The sequence below is a fragment of the Elephantulus edwardii genome, unplaced genomic scaffold (genome assembly GCF_000299155.1).
Source record: "Elephantulus edwardii isolate Elephantulus edwardi_28Jun2011 unplaced genomic scaffold, EleEdw1.0 scaffold00010, whole genome shotgun sequence".
In the NCBI taxonomy this organism is placed as follows: domain Eukaryota; kingdom Metazoa; phylum Chordata; class Mammalia; order Macroscelidea; family Macroscelididae; genus Elephantulus; species Elephantulus edwardii.
Window position 1 is genome coordinate 18,823,531 of NW_006399760.1, and position 20,668 is coordinate 18,844,198.

At 40.7% G+C, this 20,668-nt stretch overlaps 1 protein-coding gene across 1 annotated transcript in view; it reads left to right on the top strand.

Annotated features, from left to right (window-relative positions):
- The window catches only part of KIF5C (kinesin family member 5C), a 204,958-nt gene that overhangs the window by 147,139 nt on the left and 37,151 nt on the right, over nt 1–20,668 (top strand). The window contains exons 12-15 of the mRNA XM_006880763.1: nt 2,787–2,962; nt 12,697–12,765; nt 14,158–14,364; nt 17,836–17,982. Of these exons, the coding sequence (XP_006880825.1) occupies nt 2,787–2,962; nt 12,697–12,765; nt 14,158–14,364; nt 17,836–17,982 (599 nt within the window). The remainder of the gene's footprint in view (nt 1–2,786; nt 2,963–12,696; nt 12,766–14,157; nt 14,365–17,835; nt 17,983–20,668) is intronic.

The following is a 20,668-nucleotide window of genomic DNA, read 5'->3' on the forward strand; positions in this document are numbered from 1 at the left end:
GGAAGGAGGAGGAATTTCAGATTTTAGTGCCTACTCTATTGCGTGTTTAATTGCTTATATTGAGAATATATTCTGAATTATATATGTGCTAAGAAAGAGACCTATATGTATATTTTAAACCTCCCCCTCCCCACTAAAAGAAAAAAAAAACCCCAAAACCCTCTCCTTGAAAGGAACTCGAACGCTGTGCTGCTTTTATAGCTCATTGATTTAGCCCGCCCGCAGATCCTTTAATTGGCTGAAATCCAGCGTGCACACTGAGGTTGTTGATGGATGTTTTAAACCAGGAACTGGAACTGAATGAAATATTGATTTGGTTCAGGTTCAGTTCGAAGGCTACTCTGCTATTCTGGTTTTGTTTCAGGTCAGTAATTTTAGAAAAAAGGCTGAGGTCTATCTAAAGTTCAGCGTTAGAAGGAAAAAGGGTTGGTTCCGATTTGTGTTCAGCAAATTAATAGTTTATTCAGGTTTTGCTTCAAGTTATTTCTCCAGATGGAACCGCCATACGAAAGGGGAAGCTGCTGGGTGTTGCTAACGGACAGGAAGGATAGCCTTCCATTTTGTGACTTCCCAAGTGAGGTAATGGCATCATAAGCAACAAAGCTACCTCATCCCAAAGTGTTTTGTGTATATTATATATGGTACATGAATCGTGTTTTAGTTCCTTGAAGCATGCTGCTTATAGTTCAGGCAGCTTTAAGATTAGGATCTCAGTTATTCCAACATTTGAGAAACGCTCTTTGACTCAGGGCTGTTTTCCTGGGGAATTTCCACAAAATGGATTTTTATGGGCTGAGAACTGGGTGAGGCGTGGAACATTGTAGACATTCAATGAATATTGCAAAATGAGTGTGAAGTTGAAGTTGATAGTAAACATTGTGATGGAAAAGTATGTTTGGTTTTAAATTTCTTTCCGAGAAGATATTTTTAGAGACTCAATGGGGCCATGCAATTTTAATAGAATCCTTTTTATGCGCTCTATCTTTGCAAAGTGATATTCTTGTTGGGGACAGCCATTGGCCAGCTTGAAAATGGCACCTTTTCCATCAAATGCATTTTGCATTGTCCAGTTTGACAATGCTTCTTTTGAAAGGCATAGCAAACACTGTCCTGCAGAAGGAGAAGCAGTACGCAGAGTCTCTGCTGGATACTCTAGACTGGCTGGGGGTTTTATTTGGACCTGGGACTATCTGACATCACAAGAAATTATTCTGTTTGAACTCTCCAGCAGGGCCAATTAGTTCTGACTTCCTGGGGGAGGAAGAGGTATTGGAATGAGTGTTTGTGTGTTCACAGTCAGAGAGCCCTTGAGCTCAGGAATACCTTGACTTCCTGCTTCAGATTCATGGACTCCAAAATTGAGAGGATTTAGGGCCTAGATGGTTCTTTTATTTTTTGATAATTGTATTTATTTACTATGGAGAATATCCACAACTAAACATACACAAGTTCATTTGAATCTATAGGTAACGTTTAGAGACACAGATTCTTTTCCATTTTACAACCATTCTTACTTGTCTTTTCAGACTTGTATGTCATTCCTTGACAAATTCACTGCCACTTCAAGTTCCTATCTAATACTTCAAGTTGCTGTTATCAATTTATTCCCATATAGTTAGTTCTTAAGAGCTGAAGGCTGACTGTTTTTTTTTAACTTTATTTTTTTTAACCAATTAAAATAGTGTTCAATTTTAAGAGTTCAGGAGATATTTTTAATTTAAGGTTTGAAGATTATTTCAGTGCAAGTTTCAGGAGTTCAACCACCCTGCATGGTTTCAGAAATTCTAGCCTCTATGAGAAATTTTTGACATTGTGAGCAATATTTTCCCCCTTTTAATCAGAATTCTTTGATGGCATTTTTGATAAAAATGTTCTGTGATGGCAGCCAGCACTATTGATTTCTTTTGGTCTCGGGGAGACTGTTATTCATGAAGGTAGTCACACATTAGCATGTCTATGGGTTCTCCATAGAGCCAAAGATAGTTGAAATGTCATCTCATGTTCTTTGAGCAGTTTATTGGAGGGGTGGTTGTTCTTGTTGTTAGGCGCTGATGAGTATAACTCAGAGTAACACTATAAACAACAGGTCTGAACCTGTCCTATCCTGCGCTAACCTCACCGTCTCTGATACACTTGAGCATAATGCTGTCATTACTGTGCCAATCCTTCTCGTTGGTGTGATACTTGGAAAGGTGGAGGGTCAGCGAAGGAGATGATCAAGAAGATGATTGACACAGTGACTTTCACAATGGGTTGGAACATGGCAGAAATCGTAAGGGCAGCTCAGGATTGAGCAAGGTTCACTTCTGTTCATATGGCTGCTATGAGTCATATTGGACTTGACAGTATCTAACAACAACAACAACAGCGTTAATGAATTAAGAATGACTTGGTAATTAGGATAACTTAGAGGCCTATTTCCCCTTCACTAGGGAGAAAATCATTCTAATACAGCCCCAGCATATTTGTCCTTAAGAAGAGCTAAGTGAAGGCAAAAAGTCCCTGCATTTCGCTATAAACTGAAGTAGCTGAAAGCACATGTGATTGATGGACTCAGCTGCTTTAAGCGATATGTCTTAAGGAAAGACAGGATAAAGTCATCTCTTAGGCTAGTTTTGACCAATTAACAACTACAGCCTTGCTAGTCAGATTGAAACAACACCAAGTTTAACTCTCTCTATAACTCTTTATTATGTCCTTGTCTTTCCATTCTTTTATAGGTGTATACAACATTTTCTTTTGGGTTGCCTGGTGGGCTTCTTACCAGCTTTCTTTGTGTTCTGTAGGAGAAGCTGTGCCTGAGGATGAACAGATCAGCGCTAAAGACCAGAAGAACCTGGAGCCCTGTGATAACACCCCCATCATTGATAATATTGCTCCTGTTGTTGCTGGGATCTCCACAGAGGAGAAAGAGAAGTACGATGAGGAGATCTCCAGTCTCTACCGACAGCTGGATGATAAGGTAGCCAGAGATTTACTGCCCTCACTCTACTACTCTGACCTTTTGGCCATAGACAGATTCAAGCCTTATGTTGCTGATAAAGGGCCACAGAGCATCTTGATATTTATCTGCTTGATACTCTAACCCTATGTTGGGTATACTCATGGTACTCGATCCGTATGGAATTGAAATTTGACTGGAAAAGTGGGGTATTGTTCTTCATAGAAGCCAGATACAATTTGGGGTCTTTGAAAAAACTGGACTGACATTGATTGAATTGGTAAAAGTGTGAATGTGACTGATGTTTCATTCTCTTATTTTTTTTTTCACTTGGATCTGTCCCTCACCCCTGAAAATTCAACCAGTAGCCTCAGCTGTAGGCCAGGTTGGTGACTCCTAAAAAGGTGAATGGTGTACCTCCAAGACCCTGAGTTAGGAACCCATGGCAGTTACGTGTGGGTTGATGGCTTCTTCCCTTCCCACGAAGCTGTTCTCAGGGGTATATGCATGAGAATGAATTGAACATGCTGATTAGAGATGTTCAATTTTATGGCAAACTTTTGGGACTCATGTAATAATCATGTAAATGCATAAGTCAGGACAGAGGCAGAGAGACCTTGGAGAACATTATGTATTGGTTATGAAAGCTTGAGTTCCGAATCTCAGAGGCATAGGCAATTAAATTGATGTTTCGTATGTTCTTGGCATACTGCCCTTGGAATATTTGAAATCCTTTTAGTTCATTTCATCAAGGTGGCTCATATTTCTAGTCTGATTGAATCTATTTTGCTGTGGTTTAGCTTAGAGTGCTTTGGGACCCCTCCAACTTGGATGAAACAGCTTTGTTAACATCACCTTTACAACATTTTTATGGGCTTCTCATTTGGGCCAAAGCTCAGGGTCCCCTATCACTTCTGTGTCTGATTGAAGGAAGCCAAGCCCACTTGTTTGTGATTTTGAGTTTGCATTATCATGACACCATTAAGCAGCTATCATCCAACTTCTCTGGTGGTTGTTGTGTGACATCCAGTCTTCTATGATGAACCATAGTGACCCTGTGAATTGTGCCCTATCCTGCAACATCCTCGTGATCTCTAACACACTTGAGCTTCTTGCTACAGACACTGTGTCAGTCCATGTCGTTGAGGGTCTGCCTCTTAACCCCCCACCTTTCCCAGCATAATGTCTTTTTCCAAGGACCGCATTTCCTGACAACATCATAAAGTATATGAGATAATGTGTCACCGCCTTTCCCTTTAAAGAACACTCTGGTTGCACTTCTTCCAAGGCAGACATGTTTGTTCATGTACGTGTGCTATTTAATATTCTTCTTCAGACATCCTTGTTCATTGTCCAACTTTCATCTACATAGAAACCAATTGAAAAATACCATGCCTTGGATCAGGCACACTTTAGTCTTTAAACAGACATTCTTGCTCTTTAGCACTTTGAAGAGGTGCTTGACACCAGATTTCCCAACTACGACTTATCTTTTGATGTCTTGTCTGCTGCTACCATGGGCATTGATTGTGGATCTGAGTAAAATGAAATCCCTGACAACTTCAATCTTTTATCCGTCTGTCATGATGCAGGGTTTTTGTTTTCTTGATGTTGAGACCGAATCCATATTAAAGACTGTAGTCGTTAGTTTCCTGCAGTGTTTCAAGTCCTCCTCCCTTTCTGCAAGCACGGTTGTGCCATCTGCACACTGCAGGTGATTGGTGAGTCTTCCTCCGATCCTGATGCTGTGTTCTTCATCTAGTCCATTTTCTCGAGTTTTTGTGGTGGCACATTTACTCAGTGACTCAGACTCCAAGTGCTCAGTGAGTGCTGGGTAGGCTCTTGGCTGCTTCTACACAACTGCATCTCTACAGTTATTTTACTAAAAACCTCAAAGGAAGAGAAAAAGCACATCACCGGTGAGCTTAACCACATATGCAATTTCTTGATTCCTCCAAAGAAGTACTGTCATTTAAACAGTAAAGAAGATTCTACAGTGTCATTTTTTTAAATAAATTACCTCTCATTTTAGCCTTCTCCCATGGAAACTTTGGTGAGTTTGAGCTACCAACTAGTTAAAGTTACCAGCCAGGTGCTTATTCACTGAACCAGTGAGGCTCAGGCTAAACTTAGGGAGATGACAATGCCATGTTCTGAGGCATCGGGTTGGAAGCTGGCAGAGCTGGTCCTAGATCCTGTACTTCTTGATGACCAGACTATGGGATTCTTTGTCATTTCCCTCCAGCATATTCCCTGTAAACTCTGTAAGGAGCACACTTCTAGGTTAGCAGTTACAGTTCATTGCTAAGACTTGTCACATGGTAAAGGTGGGAGGGAGTGCAGCAATGGGGACCCAAGCTCTGGGTTAGAGTTCAGTGACTACTAGAGATGGGCCTCCCTGATGATGTTTTTTTAATGGTCATTCCTGTTTGAACTCTTATTTTCCTATTTTTTAAAAATATACATTGATATTTTTTTTACAAAGGTCATATACATTGTGTTTCATACACTCATCCCCATGAATCGTGTTTTATAAAATTAATTGCCATTGGACTTTGTCCATCATTGCTGTATCTCAGGTCCCCAGCAGATTCTTCCCATTTCCTTCACTCCTTTCCTCCACCCCACAACTGTGCAACCCTGTGGTTTTGCCCCTGTCTAACTACTAAAACATGTATGGGGACCCAAGGAGGGAAGGGGTGGAAGCGGAGGGGTCCTCCTCTTGAAGGTTCTAGAACGTATTTCTATGCTTTGAAGATTTAGACCATTTCATACTTCTGAGAATGATGAGTTGGAACATGGACATCATCTGGGTCCAGGTGAGAAACTAGCCAAGCAGGATTCCACGCTGTTTGCAAACTTAGGTCACCTGGAAGTGGCATCACTTGAATGAACTTATACATCTTCCCATGACTCCGATGTCAATGCTCATCTCCTTTTGACCTTGACCCTCTAAATGAGACACTTGTCAACTTGATGACTCCCTGTAGAATCTGGCAGAAGAAAGAAAACGTGATTTCCTCAAGCTATTCTCTGTGTTTTCTTTCTAAGGTTGTTAAGATACTCTATCCAGACATGCCTTACAACAGGAACATATATGCAATTTGGAATCAGATCTATAATTTAATAATGCTAAGACTTGGGTTGATGAGCCAGCCTGTTGACAATGTCTTTCTTGTCTGCAAAATTGAAACGAATTGGTTAGGTGCTTGACTGCTATTGAAAAGGCTGGTGGTTTGAACCTCCCCAGAAGCCCCTTGAAAGACAAGCTTGGTGGTTTATTTGCAAATGATCACCATCTGGACACCCTCATGGACCATTTCTATTCTGTACACATGGCATCATCAGGCGTTGAAATCAGCTTACACTGATGACAGCTTGTTTGGTGGTTTTGGTACCTGTTATTTAGAAGGTTACAATGGAGGTTGACATTTTCCAGTCCGTAACAGATGTTCAGTAAATATTAATTACCCACTTTCCTGTCATTTATTTCCTTCTGGATTCTGTTTGTTGAAGTATTTGTGGTATCAAAGGGATAGAGGTGTGGGCTGGAAGAAGAGTTAGAGCTGAACAAGGTAACTATTGGTGCCCTTTTTTGCCCTCTCCTGCTCCTGGTGTCTTCAGTACTGTTATTGCACATCAAGTATGTCTATGAAAGAAATCCAATCTTAATAGAAATAGAAGTTGAGTCTTATTCCGCCAATTACCATAACAACAAAACCGGTTTTATAATGAAAAGTTTTCTAGTGACTAGTTATCATTGCCTGTTTTATATAAATTCCAGCACACACACACACAAAAATGTTCTCTGAGAAAATACTTTGAAATCTTTTCTCCATGAGTTAGATTTTAACAGTACATGGGGAAGTGAGCACACTGAACATTCCAGGAGATGCCATTGATTATATAGGTAGTATCTGAGCATCAATCCTTTTTCAGAAAGTTTTGAAAAAATGGGGGCGGGGCAATCCCCCAAAACCACATAAGGGAAGTTTCTTTAGTAAGGGGTAATGGGAGTTTTGGAATGTCTGTATTTTCAGTGACGCATGCCTTCAATATAATCCCTGCTCTTTGTCCATCCCAAAGGGGGCTGCTGTTTTTGGGTACCCCCAGGTCAGCTCTCACTCACAGCAACCCTATGAACCGAACACTGCTCCATCCTGTCATAGCTTCATTATCTCTGTTGTGCTTAAGCCCATTTTTGTAGTCCTATCAGTCCAGCTTGTTGGGGGTGGTGTGTGTGTGTCTTCCTCTCCTTTGTTGACTGACTGCTTTTCCACGATGCCCTTCTCTGAGGATTGGCTCTTCCTGAGAACGTGACCAAATTGTGTGAGACGAAGTCTGACAATTTTTGCTTCTGAGGAACACTGGCTACACTTGTTCCAAGATGGATTTGTGTGTACTTTTGGCAGTCCATGATACATTCAGTATTCTTCACCATCACAATTCAAAAGCATTAATTCTTCTTTCATCTTCCTTATTGTCCAACTTTTACACACCAGCAAAGTAACTGGAAATACTGTGGCTTGGATCAGGTATGCCTTAGCCTTTAAACTTGTACTTTGCACTTTAGCACTCTTATGTGGTCCTAAATAAAAGAGCCCTTGTGCCCTAGTGGGTAAGGTGCTGTGCTGCCAACCCAAAGGCAAGCAGTTTGAATTCACCAGCAGTTCCGTGGAAGAAGGATGGACATTCTCCTTCCGTGTGATTTACTGCCTCTGAAAACTTGCTGGAGGTTTAGCTATGAGTTAGTTCTAAATTGATAGTGCTAAACAACAACAAATAAAAGAGATTTGCCCAATGCAATATGGTGGGGTTGGTTTCCCCCCCATTTCTTGACTGCTGTTCCTCTGAGTGTTGGTTATGAATCTAAATTTTTAAAAAAAGTCCTAAACAATTTCAATCTTCTGTTGCCTAATTATGCTGTTGTTTGCTGGTTTAGTTATGATGAGTTTTGTTTTCTTGATGTTGAGGCATAATCCTTACTGGAAGGTCATCATCTTTGATATTTTCCATTGAGTGCTTTAAATTCTCTTCATTTTGAGCCAGCTAGGTTATATAATTTGCATTTTACTGTTGGTTGTTGATGAGTCTTCTTCCAATCCTGATGCCACATTCTTCTTCATATAGCCCATCTTCTTTCATTATTTGCTTACTACTGTACAGATTGACCAGGTATGATGAAAGAATACAACCCTGACCTTGCCTAATGTTAAACCATGTTCTGTTTGAACACACTCTATGTGAGCACAATTAAGTGCTCTGAATTCCTATTCTTTTCAGCTTTATCCATCATTTACTATGATCCACACAGTTAATGCCTTTACATAGCCAACAAAGCATAAATTAACATCATTCTGGTATTTCCTACCTTCAGCCAAGATCCCTCTGACACCAGCAGTGCCTGTGTCCACTTTGAATTTCTGGTGCTTATCTGTCGAGGTTCTGCTCCGGGCAGTTTGGAATAATCTTCTAGTTGTTCCTTGCATGAACTATTAATGATATTTTTTTTGGTAATTTCCACATTCTGTAGGATCACCTTTGTGTGTGTGTGTGTGTGTGCGCGCGCGCGTGTGTTTTGTTCATTTGTTTTGTTAATGGGCACAAATAATGATCTTTTCTAGTTAGTTGGCCAAGTGGGCTGACTTCCAAATTTTTTGGCATAGACAAGTGAGTACATTCAGGGCTGTATCTATTTGTAGGAACATCTCAATTAGAAGGCCATAAATTCTTGAAGCCTTATTTTTTTGTCAATACTTTCAACACAGCCTGGACTTCTTCCTTAGTACCAGTGGTTCTTTATCATTTGCTGCTTTCTGAAATGGTTCAATGTCATTCAGTTCTTTTGGGTACAAAGACTCTGTATTCCTTCCACCCTCTTTTGATGTGTCCTGGGTCATTCACAATTTTGCCCATAGAATTCATCAGTGTTGCTAGTTGAAGCTTGAATTCATTCTTCAGTTCTTTCAGCTTTAGCAACGTCGCATATGTTCTTCCTTTTTTGGCTTGCTAACTCCAAGTCTCCAATATTTTGTCTTGAGCCAGCCACTTTGAAATAACCAGTTCAATTTTCTCATTTCATCATTTCTTCTTTGCACTTTTCCCTCTCTAGGTTCAAGAACAAGTCTCCTCTGACATCCATTTTTATTTTCTTCCCCCCTCCGTCTTTTTAAAGACTTTTTAAGAATTAATTTTAATGAAAGTTTACAGAGACTGTTTCCAGTCATTCATTCATGTTGTACTTTTCTCCCTGCCCACCTCTTCTCCCCAATTCACTCTTCTCCTTGAAAAGTAAAAGAAAAACTCTTTCATTGTTATGCAATCCCTCCCCTCAAGCCCACTCCACTGTGCAGCCTTCATTCTGGACTCTTGTCATAACAGTAATACCTAATCATATATCCTTTTTAAACAGTTCTTTCCCACATCTGTTTTGATACATCATTCCTCCCCTTCTTTTCTGTCTTCCCTCAACCCTGATGTCAGTCCTGTTTCACAACAGTGGCCCTATGCAATATTTGTCCTTTTGGGACTGAGATATTTCACTCAGCCTAATGTTCTCCAGGGTCACCCATTTTGTGTAATATTTCATGAGTTCCTTGTTTTTCAGTGCTGCATAGTATTCCATTGTGTGAATATACAATGGGTTGTTTCCAGCTCTTTGCTATCGCAAACAAAGCCACAAGAAATATGGGTGTGCATTTAATGACCTTTATTTGCCTTCTAAATGTTTGACCTTTTTTTCTTTACAGTTTCATAATTTTATTTGATAATCAGCTATTCATTTTCATCCACATTAACTGTAGATTTTTTAACACCGTGGCAGGAACATAGATAATCAGTGTATATGGCTTGTTTGGGGAATCTTCATTCTCATGACGTTTTCTGGGGACAGCCGTACATGGTTACAGGACGGGACTTTCCTTATTCTTGTGGCCCAGACGACTTTGTTAAGCCTGGTGTCAAAGTGAACATCTGGTGTTCCCATCTCCTTCATGGCAAATTTCTGGATCTCCCTGAGTGCCCGAGAGTTACAATTCTTAAAGCCCACTCCATGGATGCCCTTGTGAATGTTGATGGTGTATTCTCTGGTCACCATTTGGTTGATGGCAGAACAACCTTTCTTCTTCTCACCATCCTTCTTTGTGGGGCCATAGCGCCAGGACCGGGCTGGAAGGGAAGAATTTTTGATGTCCTTGATACCCCACAATTTGTGTGGTCATTGACCATTAGAGTTCAGTACATGAAATTTAGTCATGAAATGCTTTCTAAATTCCGACAAGACTAGGAGTCCTTTAGATTCTCCTGTACCTCAGAAATCACTGTATCCTGTCTTGTCGCCTTTCAGAGAGGAAGCCTGAACAGACTGAACAGAGCACGATCTAAGAACAAAGGCCTCTCTCCACTGTATTTTTTTTCTCTCTCATGATTTATATCACTCACAATGGTTGCTTATATGACTCAAGGGAAGCGATAGCAGCTCACTGACGTTAAAGACCTTGGGCTTTTTATGTGAGGTTGTTTAATATTTATGTGCTGAAAAGCATAAACACAAAATTGTCCCCGTACCTGACATGCTCACTCTATAAAGTGGAAGGGAAAATAATGGCCCACAAAATAGTCTAGTGGAAGTACCCTATTTTGACAGCTCTGCTCTGGAGTGATTCTCTCAATTCTCTTGGTGGAAGTGTAATTGGAGGAGGAATGTCATGAGTATTTTGTAAAACCATTAAGGAAACATGGGTGTAAAAACTTCAAGAAAAGCAGGATCTCCTTTAGCAGACAAATGGAGCCAAAAGGTGTCCCACCCAAAGAAATAAACCACACCCAGACCCTAAATTTTGAATTCTCTTGCTCTGCTGCAAGTATTGGTTTGTGAGAGTGTTAATGTGATTCAAATGTATGCATGGACACTTGTCGACCCTCTGGAGAATACTCCACAGAAAATTGAGGTTCTGTGACCTAGACTTTCGGCCTCTCTCCTCACCTTTTGAAAAGGCAGAAAGCTTGGGTTTTGTATAGGCTACAGACAAAAACATGGGGCAGCAGCTGGCACACAGCGGGACTTAATTGTGAGCTTACTCTGATGCTGCCTTAGATTTGCTGCTGTGGCTGCTACTTGTCACAGAGTCAGCTCCTTATTCCTGGTGTTCTTATGCATAACAGAACCAAGTGCCGCCGGGTTTGTGCCATCCCCCCAATCACTGCAGACCAGGCCATTGTGCGCCGTAGAGTTTTCATTGGCTGCTTTTACAATAAAATTGCATGGCCTTCCTCCTAGTGCATCATACATGGAAATCCTTCTGAGCTCTGTTTAGTAACAGCCAGGTCTCTCTCCACTGGCAGACGGGTGGCGGTATGAATCAGATGCCTTGATAAGGCCTCAACCTGTGTCTCCTACACAGAAGGCTAGAATTTTACCAGTGGACCACCTCATTGTACTTGCGATTTATACCTTGGAAATATTATTAAAGAATTTTTTCCCTAACTGAGGGACAAATGCAATGTCAAGTTATTATTTTTCATTTTTCACAGATTATGGTTCAAATTGTGTGGATCATTGCAAGGAATGTGGTTCCTTAGGTGCTATTTGCTGACTGTCTGTGGCTTTGCCTGCACTGAGGGTAGACCGTGATGAGGGAGAGGCAGAGTATGAACCGGGCCGTGAGCGTCCAGCTTCTCTGGCAGCAGCATCTAGTGGCAGAAAATGAGAGAGAGGAGAGCACATTAACTCCCATTGGCTTATTGTTTCCTGCTCACTTCCTCCTGCCCCATCCCTTTCTATTTCCAATAATGAAATACTGCCTGCAATAAACCTTCCTTCTTGTTATAGTTAAAATGCTCGATATTTCCCTCTACACTATCAAGACACTATCTGCTTGTTATAGATCCTTTTTCATTTCAGTGGCAAACCAGAAAAGATGCATGAATTCCTACCTACCTACCCACCCTCAAATATTTCTATTTTGTAAAAAGCTGGACAGGGAGAAAAATGCAACAATGAATGAATGGAAATCCAAAGTCTCTGTAAATGTTCATTAAAATTAATAATTAAAGGGGGGGGAGCAGGTTAGTAAAGGAACCTCTAATGAAGAAGGGAACTCTGGTGGTCTAGAGGTTAAGGAGCTGTGCTGCCAATCCAAAGGTACACTGTCTGAATCCATCAACTGCTCCCCCAGAGAGAAAGATGTGTCTCTTCCTGTGTGAATCACTCACTCTAAAAACCTGCTGGAGGGTCAGCTATGAATTGGTTCTGATTTGATGGCATACAACAACAACAATAACCCAAATGCACAATGAAGAAGAAAGTTTTTTTAATGCCAAGGATGTCTGAAATTAAAAACTTTGAAACGGTGACTGATATACTTTATGAGATTTAGGACACTGATGGTGCAAATAGAAATCTATTATCTTTTTGAACATAGAATGCATTGTTAATATCTTCCAATGGAGAGTTTTCTCAAGCTCCCAGACCCTCCATCTCTGAGTTTTTCATCACCAGGATCTGGGTTGAATGTGTACAATATATCACTCAGACTATCTAGACATCTCATCTGCTCAGAAAGCAAGTGAAATGTCTTTTAAATAAAAATTGAGAGCCAGCCAATCCCTTTTTGTAAAGGCACACCACATCATTGCTTTCATCTGATTAGCAAACTTCTAGCTGGCATCCTGGTGTCTGACAGTCATCGGGAAATTGGGCTATCAAAAATGACATATCTAACCAAAAAATAATTAAACATGATGTTTCGTTTCAGGATGATGAAATTAACCAGCAGAGCCAGCTGGCTGAAAAGTTAAAGCAACAGATGTTGGATCAAGATGAGGTAAAAAATTATACATTTTTTTTTCTAAATTACTCTTTGGATATTTGTTCCAGAAATTTGATTCATGAAGAATGTTTTTTAAAAAATTGTTGAGTCATGTGAAAATTTTCCTTAGAAGATTTTCTTTCGAGGCATGTTCAGAGCTGACTGTTCCTGAATTTAGAAAATCATTGTCTGACTCTGGACAGATCTGAGGTTTTGAGAGTGAGTAGCTGGTTACTTCAGTTGGTCCTTGAAAAGCAGAGACAAAGTAGTTTGGTCACTGGGCCATTTCTGCTTCCTTGTACTTAATTCCCAGCACTTTTGTTTTTTGCCATTTTAGCCTATGTTTGCTTTGTAAAAATTTAAACCATCTTCTCCTGTCCTTAAAGAAAAAAAAAAAAAAGTAGAAGGTAAGGAAGGGAAAACAATGACAGAAGGGTAGAAGAACTATACATTTATTTGATTCTTTGAGGAGGCAATTCTTTTCAGTTTCTGCCTAAATTACATCTAATTTTCAGTTTACAGTTGTAGTATGTGGTGGCATTTATGTCCCCAGTCCCAGGCTCTCCCACAAACACAATTGTCTTAGTAACCAATCCATCCTCTTCTTTATTTCCCTTCATCTCCAGGGCACTGATTTTGCCCCCTGACCAAACACTTCCCTTGGTAGCAAGATAATCTATACCTTTTACTAATGGATAGAGTTTAATTGAATTCTGTCTTAAATATAATTGAATTCTTCATATGCTTACTCATTGCTCCACTCTTCCTCCTATTCCATTCTTTTGCATTTCCAACATGGGTACAATTATCCATGAGAAACTTCTCTTTTTGTTAGGAAGATGCTTACTATTTTTGTTACTAAAACTCTTGCGTAGTTTCCTGTGTTTTCAAAGCATTATCTGTACATTGTAAGAACTCCAGGAAATGCTAAGCACAAGGATGACCAAAGTATCCAGAAGCCCAGGAGTTTTCATTGTTTGGAACGTATCAGTAATGAATGTTAGTAAGTGACTGAACACTCTTACACTGTTTGGGTTGGGTCTGGAAGTTTCAGCTGTTTTCGTTGTGAAACCATGATAACATTAAAAAGTCACATCAGGATTATTATCTGTCTCAGATATGACTTCACTCAGTGTTTAACTGTGGAATAATCAGCCACAGTGGGTTTTTTTAAATATGTAATTATTGAGTTAGGCCAACAAAACTTTTCAGAAGAAAGAAACAAATAGTATGGTTTTACTTAGCATCTGGACCATACAGTGAGGTTCCCAGTTATACAGAATATTTCCAACCTGTTTTCTTGTTTCCTAAAATGACTTTATTTTGGAGAAAAATATATTTCAATGCACAGCATATAAACATTTGGACATAAAATTTACTAGTTTGCCGCCTTTCTCATTTCCTCAGCTTTTGGCTTCCACAAGAAGAGACTATGAGAAAATCCAGGAAGAACTAACACGTCTCCAGATTGAAAATGAGGCAGCCAAAGACGAGGTGAAAGAAGTCCTTCAGGCCCTGGAAGAGCTAGCTGTCAACTATGACCAGAAGTCACAGGAAGTGGAGGACAAGACCAGAGCCAATGAGCAGCTGACAGATGAATTGGCCCAGAAAACGGTTGGAGCATTTATATCTATGGGGTGGGGGATTTCCTTGTCAACCACTGGATGCTTCCTCCATTCCTGCATTTATGTTGATGTTTGTTGACAGATGCTTTATAAAGGAAGGCAGCCGAGTGAAGGGTTATTTAATGTTAGATACATTTTATGAATTCTCTTGACCCACTGAAATAGTTCATTCATGTTGGGATTGTGCATCACCACTCCTTTATCCCTGGGAATTTATGTGACTGTATGCACTCTGGTGGCCTAGAGGTAAGAAGCTGCACTGCAATCCCAAAGGTGTACTGTTCTAATCCATCAGCTACTCTGTGGGAGATGGATGGGCAGTCTCCTCCTGTGCCATTACTGCCTCTGCAAACCCCCAGAGGGTTAGCTATGGGTTGGTTCTGACTTTATGGTACAGAACAGAACAACATGCAGTTCAGAGACATTTCAAATTCTTGACTCTTAGTTCCTTTTTTCTGTAAAATGAGAACAGTAACCTACTCTTGCTGGTTGTACAGATTAGCAGCAGTTTATGTCACATGCTTAGTAGGGACTGTGCACATTCCAATCGCAGCACATCTCAAAATGGTATTATTACCAGGTTAGAGTGGAGAGTCTATAGAGCACATGTACGTCACTCTTCTTGCTTACACCTTTCCAGAAACACTTCCTCTTCTCAGCTCCTTGTCCTAGCTGTTACCTTCCTCCAGAGAGCAGAACCTAGCTGTCCTCGATGGCTTGTCACTCCTGCGTACGACCAGGACTCTTGTCCGCACCCTGCCACCTTGCCAGGTTCTCCTAGTGGGAGATGCTGCAGACGCTGCATCATAAGCTAGTGGTGGCAGGGCCAGGAGGTGGCAAGGTAGCTGTTGTTCAGATATATCTTCTCTTCCTTTCCACTTGGAAAATGGGGAGAGGGGAACTGAATGGCTGTAACCTGCTGCCCTTGGCATCTCTGCCCAATGGCCTGGTATCATGGGATTGTGCCCAGCCTGCTTTGTGGAAAACATCCAGTCCGCTCAGGCAACGAGAAGTAGCAGATGGCACAGGAAAGCTCTAATCTGCTAGTGTAGAGCTGATAAGAAACACTTCTAACTCTAGAAATTCAGCTGCATGGCAGAAGACATTTCTAATGGCTTCCCAAGAAGGGAACTACTACTTTTTGGAGTTTGTAAAACAAAACAAAATGTTGTGATTCATAAAGAGTATTCAGAAATCACTTTGGCAAGGAGGAGACCAGAGGTTTTTCTATTTTGTTACCTACAGGATTCTTTGAATTAGTCCTTGGCTGTATTACTTGCTTCTCAAAACATTTTTGCATAATACACTTCTTACTGTTCCTTATTTTCTGCCACCCAAAAGAATGACTAGATTGGTCTAGAGTGAACCATTTACTCAGATTACCAAAAAGTACTCCAGTCAAATAGCTGCACATGGAAGATCCTTTAAATGTCTTTGTATTAACCCCCGTAGGAGGAGGAGGAGCAGACGCCAGGTTACAAACACTGATTTATGGACGATTCATACTTATCCCTAAAACTATGTAAATTTGCCCTTACGGAAATGATTGAGCTTGCAACCCCTGCTTGCAGCAAATTCTTCATTACTGCCACATTCACTTGCTGCACGTATAGCTTTTAAATCACTGAGAAGGCTGCCAGCTGCTGCTTTCACTAACCTCAAGCCAAAACCTTGCCCTCCAGTGAATTCTGACTCAAAACAACCCTTTAGGACATGGTGGAACTACCCCCGGAGGGTTTAAAAGACTGTAACTCTTGTCAGAAGTCGATTGTCAGCGTTGTCCTCCTGCAGAGCAGTTGCTGGGCTTGAAATGCCAACTTTTCCGTTAGCAGCTCAGTACAATAACCACTGTGCCACTAGCTTTCCTCTCTTGTACTCAAACCAAACCCACTGTCAAGTCTGACTCCTAATGAGCTGCTAGGACAGAGCAGAACAGCCCCATAGGATTTCTAAGACCAGCTGCTCCACACAGGAGAAGGATGGGCAGTCTCCTCCCGTATGAACTGCTTCTGAAAACCTGCTGGAGAGCCAGCTATGGTTGGTTCTGACTCAATGGCACATACAACAACAACAACTCTTATGAGAGCAGATGACCTCATCTTTTTTTTCCCTTAGAATTCCAAGCCACTGCACTGCCGTGATTGTTCTTGCATTAAAAGAAAAGAACTCATTGTTGCCAAGAACCAACTCACAGCTGACTCTCCAGTGGGTTTTCAGAGGCCGTAAATCTCACAAAAGGAGACTACTCCTCTTTCTTCCTCAGAGCAGCTAGTGGATTTAAACTTCCTGCTTTAGAGTTCATAGCACAGTTTCGTAACCACTAGGCCACCAAAGTTCCCTTCTTGCACTGAAGTCAGGCTAAAATAAGAACTGTACCAACCTGTTCTGACTCTAAGGATTTACATGACTTAAATATACATTTAGCCTGGGTGCTGCCTGTATTTTATTATTTCGTAGAATTAAGATGGCTAATGCATCTGTTGGAAGTTAGTATAGTTACTAAAAAGTTTATACTTTGTGGTATATATTCATGGGAGATGGACGAGAGATGGATCTGTTAGTTTGGAGAGAAAATGGAGCTTCTGCTGTACATTAAGAAGCCATCTGTTCAGCTTGACTGACTTGAGAAGAGATGAGCAGTATTCAGTTCAGCTTCACTGTGAAGATGGGAAGACTCTACGTTGTCATCTGAGCTCATTAATGCTCCTCTGCTCTTTTCAGACCCATGCATTATTATGATGGAAGCTGGGATTTTAGAAGTAGGAAAGGGAACAGACTTATTGTAAATGGTGACGGGGACACATACAGGGTTTTTTAGCCCTTGAAAAAGTGGGCTGAAACAGCATCTGGGTGGTAGGAAGGTGTGAGAAAATATCACAAACCTATAGGTCCTTTTTGTTTGGGGGTTTTCTCCCATAACATATTTTGTTGGCCTGGAAATGGTCAGCTGTTAAATAGATTTAGAACGTATTTAGGGCATTATTTTTATCGTAGGAGTACGCAATGAGGGTTGCAGAGTGGATTATATTTGGGGGTAGGGGGTGGGGTTTGGGGAGGTACGGGGGGATTGTGTATCAATGAGGGAGTTTTTCTTTTGCTTTTCAAGGAGAGGAGCAAACGGGGGAAGAGGGAGGGGTTTGTGCGGGGAGAAGGGTGCAACAATGAATGAATGGAATTCCAAAATCTCTGTAGATGTTCATTGAAATGAAAAATAAACAAACTAAATTAAAAAAAAAAAAAGAACGTATTGGTGCAAGACAGGTTCCTCTTTTTTTAAAAAAAAAAACCAAACCCAAAACCAAAGAATACAGAGCTGCTACAATGGTTTGATTTGAAAGGATTTATACATTTGAATTACGTGAAATGATAGCTCTATCCAACTTGCTGTTAATAATTGCAGTGTTACATAGAAGAAGCCAGTGACAACCCATCTAGCTTGTTGTTGAACTTTGTTTTTCAGACGACGTTGACAACCACACAGAGAGAGTTGAGCCAACTGCAAGAGCTTAGCAACCACCAGAAAAAGAGGGCAACTGAGATCCTGAATTTACTGCTGAAGGATCTGGGGGAGATTGGAGGAATTATTGGCACCAACGATGTGAAAACTGTAAGTCAGTCGTTTTTAAATCATCTCTGCCTGCACTTAGAATGGCATTGAGTCTGCATTAACAGGGTCTGTTTGACTTTGAGGTCTGTTTTGCATTGCACTTTGTGTCTGCTATGTCCTCCTAGTAACATTTGAATAAATGAATTAAGGAGTAGTTGAGTGATTGACCAAATGAATAATTTTTGAGGCCAGAGGTGAATTACCTACTCAATATGAATTTACTTGCATTTACTAATCCATAGTGAACAATTTCACGTGCTTTTCACCACAACTTGCAAAACTTTTCACTGTAAGGAAGTACAAGTAAACCTGTGTATAGTACTTTGTTTATTGGGCACTTAATCTCTGTCGAGAGTGGTAGGTTTAAGAGGCTTTGATTCTGTAGGAAGATGTTATGGGGGTGGGGGAGAGATGGATGCCAACCAGATCTAGAAAGTGACTCTTTGATGTGGAAAAAAAAAGTTATATTGTTCACTACAGTTTGGTAACTAATCCTGTGCTTACCTAGTTTATTGGTCTCTGACTCTGTTGTGTATTGCGGGGTCAGAACTAACCCATAGCTAACCCCCCGGTGAGTTTTCAGAGACAGTTAATCACATGGGAGGAGAATGCTCATTCTTTTCCCCTGGAGTAGCTGGTGGATTTGAAGCAATATCCTTTGGGATTGCAGTGCAGCTTCTTGCCTCTAGGCCACCAGAGCCCCCTAGTTGGGTAGAAAGTAGAAGAGGTGGGAAAAGTACATTGCATATCCAAGGGAATGTGTTCAAATCTAGATTGACCTTATTTAATTTGCCTTCTTTCTAAAACGTCCTTTCCAATTTTGCAGCAATGTGGACATTTCTAGCTTCAGAATTGTTTCTCCTTTTCAGTAAGAATCTAATCAAATGAAAATTCCCTAACCCATTACTGTCAATTAGGGAAACTTTCTGGTGCAGATAATAGGGCTCTGGCATTAGCTTAAGGCATAAAAATCGCATTTACTTATTCACAGTCTGAGAAGCCTAATGCTTTACAATTTGGGGTGTGACCTGCCTTCCCGAGGAACCTGTTAGAACTGGAACTCTCTGGCCCCATCTCAGACCTCCCAAAACAATATCCACGTGCTAACAAGACATCCACCCAGGTGATTCCTATGCCTTTTTAAAGTATGAGAAGCATGTTGACTGGTGAATTAGCCTAACAATGTCAAGGGCCAGGCCTTTTTTTGTTTGCTTTCTGCTGTCTTCATCCTGTTACCTTTTTGTATTCTTGGGATGTTGGCTCTCGAACCAATGGGCATGCTCATCTAGACCTAGGACGAGCTGAAAAGGCACTTCTTTTCACCTGGAAGGGAAAGTAGCCCAGAAGTCCTCAGTAGACAATGAGAACTGGCTAGAATTCGGTCACATGGCCACCACAAGCTGCAGGAGAGAGGGAGCAAGTGGAGGACCTGCTGCTTTAATAGACATAAACCAGTCATGATTAATCCCCCGAGATTACGTACACTGGAGTCCCTGTTAGAAGGAGATGATGGGGGTGGGAGTAGGTTCGGATGTGGCTGCTGAGGAAGCACTCGGCAATCCACATTTACCCATTTGGTAAGTTTGCAAATTTAAGAGTAAAAAGAGTAACACGAAAAGAACCCCGTTATGTGTTTGACTATGGCCTTACCTTACACAATTTCTTTCTCAGGCAGAAGGGGTAGAAGGACAGTAATTGCTTTGTAGCTTGAGCAACATGTATACATTCTAATGTGCAGAATAGAAAAAAGAGAATATAAATACTTAAAAATATTTTAAGCAAAACTGTGGAACAGGATGTAATATTATTTGTTAGTTTTACATGCTGCAATGAGTAAGATGGAGAGTTGCCGCATTTCAGATGCCCTCCTGCAGTTCAAGGGACTCACAGGCATTTTCTTTGCATTTTAAAAATCAAATTTTGCTTGTAAGCAAGGTAGAGGAACCCACATTTGCCAGGTTAGGGTGAACTTACATGTTGGTGTGAAAGTACCACTGACTTCATCTGCTTTAGGGAACAAGGGAATAAGTTTAACAAGTGCAATGGCCATTCACTCATACTCGTTTTCTCTCCTGAACAGGCTTTCTGGAGGACTTAGCTGTTTTGTGCTTTATAATCATTGTTCTGGCATTAAACTGATGAAGATAGTAAGGAACAATTAAATGTTAGAAAGTTGCCAGAAGCTCCAGGAATACAGGGGAAAGAGAAAGTAAACATTACTAGCTAAGAATTTGCAGTGAATAAATAGTTGATTGTACAAAATTCTATCATTCTATCTCCAGCTTCATTTCTGTCACCAAGTCCACGTTTTCCACTACTGATCCTTCTCTGTTCCCAACTTTTGCATCCCAGTCACTGTTATTATCAATGCATCTTGATTGCATGGTCAATCGATTTCTGACCACAAAAGTTGGGGAAAAATCTTCTGTTTCCTCCTCTTTCGCTCTAGTTGTTGGTGCATAGATCTGAATGATAGTGGTATTCACTGGACTTCCTTGTATGTGTATGGATATTATCCTGTCCCTCACAATATTGTATTTTAAGACAGATCTAGAAAAGGCTTTTTAAATTATGAAAGCAACCCCATTTTTCCTCACCTTTTTGTCTCCAGCATCGTAGATCATTATGATCATCTGATTAAAAATCCCTCATGCCAGTCCATCTCATCTCACCAATACCTAGTGTG